Source organism: Etheostoma spectabile, chromosome 12 (assembly GCF_008692095.1).
Source record: "Etheostoma spectabile isolate EspeVRDwgs_2016 chromosome 12, UIUC_Espe_1.0, whole genome shotgun sequence".
Classification (NCBI taxonomy): Eukaryota; Metazoa; Chordata; class Actinopteri; order Perciformes; family Percidae; genus Etheostoma; species Etheostoma spectabile.
In genome coordinates, this window is record NC_045744.1 from 13,128,433 (window position 1) to 13,140,254 (window position 11,822).

An 11,822-nucleotide genomic window follows, 5' to 3' on the forward strand; every position below is an offset into this window, starting at 1 on the left:
TTAGACTGATACTGTAATACATATGTTTTCAGTGTGTAAAATTGATCATACAGTGGCAACATTTAACATAGAACTGTACTGTATGTGTCCACATATCCCTTGCATGACATCAAGCACTTAAGGTTACTAAAACTGTATTTGTATTCTTCATGGTAGCATTCATATACTTTACACTCTAATCTGTTCCGCCATTCCCATGGCTTTGTAGTTTATACTTAGCAGGACTTTGACTCTAGTCCCAAGGCGATCCTGTGGCTTTTGGGGGAGTTTTTACCATACAAGGAGAAGAGGAGTTTTGCTCGGTTTCCTGTGGGAGGGTTCTGATTTCTCTCACTCTGCATCTGATTCACTCTGTCTCTATTTCACTCTCCCTCAACTCCTCTCTCTTTCTCCCTCTCTGTTCTCCTTTTCTGGTTTGGCTCCAAATCTCTTTTCTGCTCACTATACAACCTGAAAAGAATTTTATTAAAATCCAAACGCTTCCAAATTCAATATTTCCTACATTAAATTATCAGAATTGTATCTGAGCAATCTATTATCATAACACTGTGTGCAGCCAGCATCCTGACCAACCCAAACAAGGCACATAGTCATGTCATGATATAAGCTTGTGTTAACCCTAGGAGTTTAAAGCTATTAAACTGCCACCACTTTCATAAACTTGGGCCAAAAAAGGCTGCAGTTTGCCTCCCCTGCTAAAAAGAATTCTATTAGTCTTAGAGTCTCTAACTCTCAAAGAGAAAAAATTTGTGGATCTATGTATCTGCTGGCTTCAGTTTGACAGATTTCAGTTACTCACTGGCTAACACACAGTTCTGTACATACATATGGATGTAATATGAGACAGAACTGGCCTCAACCTAACACTAAATTGCCTCAGCCAATCCTACATGCCTATCCTGTGAAAACCATCATGAATCTAAAAAAAAAAGATTTTTTCAGAAACTAAGAAATTAAAAAAAAAGATTATTATAAATACATATAGCCTACATATTTATTTATTTTCGATTTTCAATTTTTATATATATATATATAGTTTAGGTGAATTTTCTCAACACATAAATGAACATGAATTTCACTTGACAGCAACAATATGCTCTTCAAAACTCAGGTTATCTACACTAACCTAACACTCTTCCTAGACAGTGTCCTATGAGCACAAGCAGGACAATGTAACACAAGGAATAACATCAAATACAAGGGAATACACACAGCAAAAGTGACAATGTAACATGAACACGTGTAAGAGTTTATCTTCAGATGTCAATTAATTGTCCACTGGACTCACTGTTCTTTGACTTTCCTTGTAATCTTTATTTTTAGCCAGGGCAGCTGGCACAGAAGAGTTGAAAGCAAGCAGACAGGTCCATTAGTGATGTCATCATCACACACACAGACAAATGCAGTTCCATTTTCTAAATAGCACATAGGTACATAACATGAAAATCCTGTTGCAGTAACACAGGTTGTTTCCACCAGTCAACAATGCTTTTTTAAATTGTGCGCTATAAATAACAGATCTAAAAAAGGACCGAACCAATAGTAATTAAGAGACTCTTAATTGCAGAAGTCTTATGGTTTATGCCTGTGTAGCTCAACTGCAGCGCCCCAGCTGCCTGGTGTAGATTGCAAGTAGACAGCTCTTTCTCTAAATTTTCTTGGGCTGGATAATTTTCCAACAGCCCCTTTTCATTCAGCAGTATGAAAACTATGTCCTTTCTAACCAACTCTGGCATTATCATCAATTTGAAAATTCCTAAGTAAGAACACAGGGATATAGATATGCAGCCCAAAGTGGAAAAAAATGAAGCTTCAGTAACTCATATTACCAATGTGAACAATATCCTTTTGATGTCTGAGTTCTGGAACATTTTCATTCCTCTTATATGCTATTCCTCTCCTGTTGTGTTCAAAACAAAAAGACCATGATCCAAATAAGGACATAGGAGATCTACACCATGTCGTTGGTACAAAGAGCCTCAAGAGGTGAAGTTAAGATTAGGGAGGGGAGCACAGTTCTAGAGTAGCCAACGCTAGGAGTGGCGGAAGGGGTAAACAGTGGGAAAAGGGCTGTCACTAGAGACTGGGGCTGTCTCCAAACCTCCAGTCAAGTTTAAATCACATAGAGCTCCACCGACTCTCAGTTTGCATCCTCCTCTCTGCTCACTCGCTCTGAGCTCCCTCTGTCTGTCCTCCTCTCTGCATCTGCTGGTTGCTCTCCCCTTCAACCTTGTGAGGGTGTCTTCCCCTGAACATCTGCAACAGCTTTTCAACTAAAGAAATAAAATCTTTTTTTCCTCCAAAGCCTGCGAGACATTGAGACCCAACTGTCACCATGGAGGCCATTAAGAAGAAGATGCAGATGCTGAAGTTGGACAAGGAGAACGCCATTGACAGGGCAGAACAGGCGGAGTCTGACAAGAAGGCAGCCGAGGATAAGTGCAAGCTGGTGAGACAAGTCTGATGGTTTGGGAACACAGGATGGAAGTGATGACTGTATAACACTGATTTGTAAACTGAATCTAGGGATAGCTAGAAAAGAATTCAGTATGATCACAGATTTACTTTCATAAAATGGATTTGTACATAAAATAAGGACAACTTTAATGATCCCACACAGGAAAATTGAAGAAAGAAGTACAAGAAATGATGTACAGTATAGAGAGCTGCTGCAACAAAATAGTTTTATTCTCTAAATGAAGGTATCTAAGTAAACTTGAATTAAAAAGTGACAAATTACTTGTAGAGTTTTTGTGTGATGTATGTACTGAATAACAGTGGTAAATCATCTGGATTATTTTTTGTGATTATGTGTGTATTTTTCATAGCAGGATATACTGTCTCTGAATATCAGAGTATCAAGTATTCTTAATAATGTTGTGATATTCATTTTAACCATATTACACAGCCCTATCTAGAATTAGTGTAACATCTAATTGTTCCCTTCAGAACAAAGTTGGAAATAGTTTCTGTTCAAGTATAGTGAAATTATGTTTTTGAGTTATTGGGACTGATAAACTAGATTTTATTTAAGTGTATTATTTTGTGAAAACAAACCAAAGTGATTAATTTGCTATTCACGTATTAACATAGTAATTCTTTTTCAATTACATTGACAATCTGGTCTAAAATAAATACATAAATACCTGACGACTTGCGCAGAGGGACTTAACATAAAATGTCCAGTATTTCCCAAAGCACCAAATGCTAAATAACAGAGAGCAGCTGATGCTGAGCCACTAGGTCTTTTGGTGGTCGGGGGAAGGTGGAGGATGTCCACAGGGACACACAAACAGAATGGCAGAGTGACGACTGCTGGACAAATTACCCACACTGAATCACAGGGATTACTTGAAGCAGTGCTGCAGGATTTAAAACAACCCATTTTATAGCAGCTGTTTTATATGCTCTGATTCTTTACCAGGAGTGCACTGCATTACCCACCATCCTTGTCTGAAGGATGTCTGTAACATATCAACAAAAAACAGCCAAATTTCAAATATCTGCACATCCATATTTGGTGCTGCAGTGCCAGGGCCTTAGACAGTTTGTTATTTCAAAGGCTGTCTTAATGATAGCTTACTTGTACCACTTGATACAAGCAAAGTATGGAATCTGGAGATGTAATGTGATATTTGAGGTTTCTAAATGGAGGTAGTTATTGCACAGTGGGAGGTCATCATGAAGGTGCCACAGGAATGCTAGAGAGCAGGGAGTTGGAGAGGCACAGATGAAGCCAGGATCTACATTAAAGCAAGTGGAAAGAATCTTCTCTCTGGTTTCTAATCAAACCCTCAGAGAGCACAGCAGTGACAGTCGTCACTGGCACTGCACATATGGACCCCCAGCACGTCTTCCATGTCAAGGAACAGTCAGCAATAAATACTAGAATAATATGCAGAGTCCTTTAGTTTGTTGGGATGGCCCTGATTCAAGCAGTGCTAAGAGATGCTTTCTTTGCTATTCTTGGCACGATTGTACGGTCCTCAAAGTGCAGTCAGGCTGACGCAAAGCGCTGAAAATACACAATATCCTAACATGCATTACAGACAACCGTCTCCTGCAGGATCGGCTCACCCCCATTACAACAGAATTAAAAAAAATCAGCAGCGGTGTCCTTTTTAGAATCAATGTCTTGGGTTACTCATGATAATTCACAAACTTTAAAACAAATGGTTTACGCTGGATCTGTTTTCTTCAGAAGAAATACACCAGATGAAAACCTTTGACAACTAATTCTGTAGATTATAGATACACTTTGGTTCAAAATTAAATATTTAAACAACTATCAGATGGGTTGCCATGAAATTGTTTTTTAGACATTCATGTCCCTTGAGAATTAATTGTATTGGGAATCGTCTGACTTTACATCCAACGCCGTCTTCAGGTCAATATTTTAATTTGTCCAATACTTTGGTTAATGACTAAATATCTGTAAAACTGATTCCCATCAGCTTCTGCTGTACCTGGTGTTTTGAGCTAAGTTGCAAATCTTAGTAAGATAACACACTAAAATGACCTGCTTCATGTAGTTCTACTCGAACATAGGGTCAGTTTCAGCAAATATGAAACTGACCCTTAGCCCCCCCCCCCCGTTATCATTGTATCAAAATAATGCTGGATTTCTCCATGCAGTGTTTTTAATTCATATTTATTTGGTATGCCTTCCTAAATCTCTGTCACATTTGCCTTCTTTCAGCTGGAGGATGAGCTGCTTGCTCTGCAGAAGAAACTGAAGGGAACAGAAGATGAGCTTGACAAGTACTCAGAGGCCCTGAAGGACGCTCAGGAGAAACTGGAACTGTCGGAGAAGAAGGCCGCAGATGTGAGTTGTGAGACGACATCTGAAACACATTATGCACATATTACAGTGGAACACCACAACTTCTAAGTTTCAGTTTTATGACATATTGATTACCACTCTTTCAGATGGAGTAACCTAAACATCACTCCATTATTGAAAAAAGACCAGAGATAGAGACACATTCAGTTCTTTGCAGACTGAGGTTTTTTTTGTATGAAAATTGGTTTAAAAAGGCACGGAATAAAGTGTTTTACACACTCAATGTTTCTACTGCTTACACTTCCAGAAAAGGCCATGCCTGGACTCGCCTTATTGTTTGGTTGTTTCTATAGTGATAGTGGCAGAGTGATAAAACCATTGACATTCAGAAAATAATCAAAACCTACATTTAAAATGATTTGTCTAGTAGTAATCATGGAAACTAAGGGAACAATCTTTAAGTCCTTTGACAAAACAAAACAAAGGAAAATAAACCTTCATGTTAAAGGTTTGCCATGCATTTGAAAATCCCTTTTTGTGTATTAAACACAGGCACGTACTGTAATATATATGTTGTAAACAATTAAGACTAAACTCCTTCTTTCAATCTGTTACCCACCACCCTCAATGTAGAAGGCAACTAACGACCCTGAAATAAATCCTGAAATGACTAACTTGTATCCTGTAATCCATATAGTGTTAAGTAGTACTGATTGGTGTCTTTGGGAGGTCTGTAACATAGCCATTTCTCCAGCACAGGCAAAACTAGGCCAGCCGGAGTAGCCGACCAGGAATCCCAGGAATGCAGCTTAAGCAAACAGAGAACCCCATACTGCAGTGTCTAATGAAATCAATGCGCTGGCCTTTTCATGGGGCGGAGATATTACACTCTGCTCTGACTGGCCTTACAGCAACTATTTCATTTATGATGTTTCTTTTACGGTAACATTTCAGCTACCTGATATCTGATTAAGTGTTATCTTTGATCTAAAGCAAAGGGTTCTGCAAAAAAAAGAAAGAAATGGGGACAAACAGACTCAACTTGGTTTGCTTTTTTGGGCAATTGTGACCAATATTACTGATACAATACCAGAAATACTTTTCTAATGTGGTTATAACAGTGATGCATGACAATTCTCTTCATTTACCGTCTAGTTTTTTCTCATTTTTGGAAAAATCTGGGAGAAACAAAACTCTGTGTTGTTGTAAACACGTTCAATTACTGGGGCTGTGACAAACATTTATTTTCATTATCCATTATTCTGGTGATTATTTTTTTCGATTATTATTGCCTCGTGTGGTCTAGAAAATGTCAGGGAAATGATGAAAAACACAATTTCTCACAATCACAACCTTCTAAAGCCCAACATGACATTTATTTCTTCTGATAAGCAGACCAAAACCCAAATATATTCAGTTTACTATTCCATAAGATTTTTTAAAGCTGCAAAATTCTCACAACTGAGAAGCTGGAACAAGTGAATGTTTCGCATTTTGGTTTTAAATGATTAAAACAATGATTGATATCGAACGATATTGATTGTTAAAATAGTTGATGATGAATTTCAAATAATCAATTAATGTTTTACTTGGATATATATCATCAAGCCTTTACAAGTCTAAAACTACCAGTAAAAGCAGATAAGATCCCAAAGGTTAAAGGTCAGAGTTGTAGGTCTGTCTTCTTTCACGCTGCTTATGAGGAATTTTCAAATGTGATACAAGGACAGTCATAGAAAATAAATTCGAGCTTTGCTCTGAAAAAAGGAGGAGGAGGAGGAGGAGGAAGAGAGCAGGAGGAAGGGGGCGCTGAATGAAAGTGTCGCCACCCAATGGCTGCGGGTCATTTCTGCAACCAAATCAATTTACATTCCATGCGGCTCCAGGTCAACGGCCCCTGCTGAAGAGGATTACCGCCCCACCCCACCATTAGCCCTCCCTCCTTCCCTTGTAAAAAAAAATCTTTGGACCTTTGATTTCTACACAGTTAACAACCTGCCTCACTCCTTTACACTCTCACGTTTTTTTTTAGTTTCTTCTCTTTTTCCGCTCACACAACCATATCCAGTTATATGTCATGATTCACATTAGATAGCCTATGATTCACATATCTGAATCAGACCGATAAATCAGATGAGGCAACTGTTCTCTTGATCTCTGTGCCCTCCTTCTTTTAAGAGAGAACAATGCAGCCCAGCAGGCAACACCTTACATTTGCCATATAAGTCCACAATAGAAAATCTCGCACACCTCTTTTGTGAAGAAAAAAAAAGCAGTGCCTTCCCCTCCTAAATCCTGTGATGTCATCTGAGACAGGCTTCTTCACGGGATTGGACGATCTCGCCATAAATTTCCTGAAAACTCCCAGCCCTTTTTTTCTTCTCTCATTCCAACCCCGCACGTCCCTGACTTCCTGCCTGAGAAAAAAAGTTTTCCTCATTATCGTTTTAAGGTTACAGCGAATCGATCTAGACCGCTAGTTAGATTTTTTGAGCTCCTTCATAGCTTTCTTTTTGAGAAAACAAAGTAATCGAGACCATGGAGACTGTAAAGAAGAAAATCCAAACTCTCCAGCTACATGTTGATGAGGCAGAGGATCGTGCACTGGCAGTACAAAGGGAGTTGGACACTGAACGGGAACTGCGTGAGAAAGTGAGATGAATCATTTATCCGACTTCCGTCGCATTCTCTACTTTAACTTTAACTTTTCACATTGCCGTCCTGTTAAGCATCAGAATTGCAAATTGTAAAGAAATTACGCGCAAACTGTCAGTGTCGGTCTGCAGGTAGCAGTACGCATACTCCTATAACGCCCCTGTAAGAATTTCAAACTTTTCCTGTGAATCTCAATAGTGTTTGTTATTATTACCTTGTAATATGTGAACTCGTCGTTTAAAACGTTCTTGTTAAGGTGGGGCACCATTGTAACGACATTCCTTCTCAAACTCTTGTTCGGCTGCTAACATAAACCCGCATTAGATGAAATGCAACTATAGAGCCCTCAGCAGGCTATTACATTAACCGGCAGCGTGGTTGTTCAAATATTAAGGCGTGGCAGGCTTATCACATTTTAAAAGTAGGCCTAGATCTTTCCCAATGTATGTCAAAGACACTTGGAAAATTGTTTTCCTGTTTCTCCAAGATCCGAGTAGTCTTTGTTCTGCTTGCCCTTTGAGCTTTTTGTCAGCAAAACACATGACACACATCTGAAATTAAGATTAGTTTAATCCTTCCTTCTCTTCAACCTCTACACAGGAAGAGGAGAGCAGACATGGTTATCTGTGATATCAGTCCCACAGGAAACGGGGCCAGAAAAAGCAATCGGTTGGGCCCTCCCCCCCCCCCCCCCCAACAAAAAAAAAAATTACAAACGTCAGGCCAGCTGTGCCACTTCAGATATGTCAGGGTTAAGTCTGCCACTCTGTTATTCTGTGTCAGCAGTTTTCAATGTATCTGGTCAAGCTGCAAAGTCCAGACCCCGTCGTGCTTGTTAACAGTGAAATTGATTACATAAGAAATTTGACGTATTGCACTGAAGAAAAAACCCCAACAGGGATATATGCATGCCCAGAGAGTATTGCAATGGGTTTCAGAGAATAAATAGACTGAAGTAAATAAATATCCATAAAAGGCTCATAATTTTCAGCCCATGTCGCTGTAAGAAATATATGATTACACCTTGATATTACAGTGCTCACAACCAATATAACTTACACAGCTAGTTAACAATGTGCTACTTTGGCCAAGCTCAACAGTATCCTTCCTCTTGTTGCAGCAGTTTGTTTCCTGGCTGACCTGTGACCTCTCTTTGTGTGTGTGTGTGTCTGTAGGCGGAGAGCGATGTGGCATCTTTGAACCGCAGGATCCAGCTGGTGGAGGAGGAGTTGGACCGAGCTCAGGAGAGACTGGCCACAGCCCTCCAGAAACTGGAGGAGGCTGAGAAGGCTGCAGATGAGAGTGAAAGGTGAGAATCAACACAGACCTCCAGTCATAATGTTGTAAGCCCAGATGGACGACATACCATCAACTACAAGATTAGAAAATGATCATCTAATGGCTTTGAGGGTCCCAAAATTGCCTGTGCTTGTTTGATAGGATGGTAGCAGTGAAGAAGAGCCTCATGGGAGGAGAAGGCCGGACACATTTTAGTTTTATAAAGTGGACAACAGTGGCAAAGCTGCTACTTCTGGAAATATCAGATAGGATAAAATAAGATTTCCAGGGGGGAATTAGGTGTTAACTGCACAAGAAATGGATCAGATAAAGATGTGATAAAGATTAAATTAAAGCTAAGGAAATAAGAAGCCTAAACAATAAATCAAAATTAAACAAAAGCTAAATACAGACACAAAATAGGTTAGTGATTGTACAGTATAAAATCGGGAAGTCTCCAATAAAAGTTTGACTTTAGCAGCAACCTCAAATACCACAGTATCACATGGATAATTAAACTTTAATTAAACTTAAATTCTGACAATGAGTTACACATTTTTCAACGTTTGGTATGTCCAGTGACACTAATACCTATGAGCTCATTTGTAGCTTTCATGGAGAGAATGCCAGCACAAAACAGTCCTAGCATCTACACAATGCTGGGACTGAAATCACATATAATAAACATAGCCAGAAGCAGTCTGTATTAAACTGCGGTGTCTTTGTGGTCGTGTTGAACTAAAATCTGTCTGTCTTATTGATTATCAGAGGCATGAAGGTGATTGAGAACAGAGCCATGAAAGACGAGGAGAAAATGGAGATCCAGGAAATGCAGCTCAAAGAAGCCAAACACATCGCTGAGGAGGCAGACCGCAAATACGAGGAGGTACGTGCACGGAGATCACATTTCAACTGGCTTTCAGTTTTCAGATGTCATTTTTGTTTTTGCTCAACTGTGCTCAACAATTTTACGTCTTTTTAAATGTCAGGTTGCCCGCAAACTGGTAATCCTTGAGGGTGAGCTGGAGAGGGCAGAAGAGAGGGCAGAAATTGCAGAACTGTAAGCTCAATTGTTACCCATATAACACACCATTGTCAAACACATACAGAAATTGTAACATTTTCTCTATTTCTACAGTAAGTGTGCTGACCTGGAAGAAGAGCTGAAGAACGTCACCAACAACCTCAAGTCGCTAGAGGCTCAGTCCGATAAGGTAGGTGATGTAAATCTTTCCTGGAGGAGCAGTTTGAGCCTGCTGTTCGACATTAAAACCCCTGGAGCAGCAGAGTATATTGATTTAAATTGACTAATAAAGTAGAGGAACCCATTCAATTTACCTGCATATATGTCCCTATTCTGTCTAGAATGAGCTTCAAAACTGTAAAACTAACTTTATAAAAAAAAAAAAGAGACATGTCATGTAACATGTATATTAACATATTGAGAATGAAAAGGTGGAATAACTCTTTTTCACAAATAAAAACATTGTGATATTGTTTTGGCATTGAAATAACTTTCTTTTCTCTCTCTACAGTACTCTGAGAAAGAAGACAAATATGAAGAAGAGATTAAAGTCCTGAATGACAGACTTAAGGAGGTAAGTTTAGTGTCTGCTCAAGCTATATATTGTCTGAGGGGAAAATGTCGGGATGATTAACATGTTGTCTTTTTAAAGGCGGAAACCCGTGCAGAATTTGCAGAGAGGTCAGTGGCTAAGCTGGAAAAGACCATCGATGACTTAGAAGGTACACCTCATTTTAATCCTTCTTTTCAAACCTTGATCTACACGTTCTTCACTCAACCTTTGATCAAATCTTTATCGTTTGATCTGATTTCTCTCTTTCCTCCTGCTTTCCCATCTTGGTTTCCCATCTTGGTCTGCACATCTCTGCATTGCCCTCCACCTGCTCTCTGTCTCTGCCCTTTGACCTGCAGACGAACTGTACACTCAGAAGCTGAAATACAAGGCTATCAGCGAGGAGCTGGATCATGCCCTCAATGATATGAACACCATGTAGACCGTGCATTTAGCTTTCACTTCCACTTTGTCTCTCCTTGCCTGATTGGAAGCTCGTCTTTTCACCCTTTGTTCTCACTGCCCCTTGCTCCTTTTCTCTTTTAAATGAAAGCTCAATAAAGATATTTTCCTCTTTTACTCTGTCTTCTGTCATTTGATGTAAGCCTGCCTAACTCTGCAGCTGTAATGACAAGAGTTTATTTATGCATGGGCCATAATCAAAAGGCTAAATTTTATATTGTACACAAGTGTTTTTCTTCTGGTATGTCTACTCTAATCATATTTTATTAGTTTACCTATTTCACTTACGTGATCTGTTCACTGACATAGCCATTGCATTTTATATCTGCTGTTACTTTTTATTGCAGAGAACCTATCAAAAGAAAAAGAGCAAAACGTAGGAATGCACCAAGTCCTGGACCAAACACTGCAGGAGCTCAATAGCTTGTAAAATGCCATGAAGATCAAACCAATAAAAAAAAATGCCATTTCTACATGCCATCCATTCTCTGTAATATCACTATTATTCCTAAACACATACCCCCTTTTATATATTTATGGTTCTTTTGTTTCTTTTCCTTTTTTAAAAATGGTTTTGGGACCATATGATAATCAGTTTTGGTGCTGGAAATTGTGTTGTAGACCAAACTCTGAGCACAAATAAAACTGATCATGATGATAAAGTGGTGCTTTGTGTTATGTTGAGTGTGTGTTTATGCATATGTGTTGCCTATGTTTGTGTGTCCTTAGGGCATTTTTAACACAGTCATTAACAGCAGCAGCAGAAAAGCTCACCCTTCAATTAACGTGCTAACATGCAGTGCTGTTAATGTGTGCTCTGCTGTGACCGTGAATCACCATGTAAGGTTAATGTTAAATTAAATGTTAGATTGTTTTTTTTGTTGGCCACTAGTTAAGACTTGTGGACTATTGGTGTAAATTAACTAAATGAGTAACTACTATTATGATTTGACATTACTTTTTTTTTCTTTTGGTTTCACGGAAAAAGCACATGCGAAAGGGAATTAAGTTAAGTCATAAGTATTAAACCATAGAAACTTTGTAGTGTTATTGTATAATTGGATTAG

The 11,822-nt window shown here is 38.9% G+C and overlaps 1 protein-coding gene across 4 annotated transcripts; it reads left to right on the forward strand.

Moving 5' to 3' along the window:
- The first annotated feature begins 2,104 nt into the window (after nucleotides 1-2,104).
- LOC116698591 (tropomyosin alpha-3 chain) lies at nucleotides 2,105-11,420 on the forward strand. 4 transcript variants are annotated; one of them, XM_032530577.1, is made up of 9 exons: nucleotides 2,105-2,449; nucleotides 4,700-4,825; nucleotides 8,614-8,747; nucleotides 9,485-9,602; nucleotides 9,706-9,776; nucleotides 9,855-9,930; nucleotides 10,252-10,314; nucleotides 10,393-10,462; nucleotides 10,653-10,835. In XM_032530577.1, exons 1-9 carry the CDS (start codon nucleotides 2,336-2,338, stop codon nucleotides 10,733-10,735), a joined length of 855 nt encoding a protein of 284 aa, XP_032386468.1. In that variant the 5' UTR covers nucleotides 2,105-2,335; the 3' UTR covers nucleotides 10,736-10,835. The 4 variants fall into 4 exon arrangements, with proteins under 4 accessions (XP_032386468.1, XP_032386467.1, XP_032386470.1 ...); XM_032530576.1 differs by lacking the exon at nucleotides 10,653-10,835 and adding an exon at nucleotides 11,103-11,420 and having other exon boundaries at nucleotides 2,112-2,449; XM_032530579.1 differs by lacking the exons at nucleotides 2,105-2,449; nucleotides 4,700-4,825 and adding an exon at nucleotides 7,152-7,435.
- The last annotated feature ends 402 nt before the right edge of the window (nucleotides 11,421-11,822 follow it).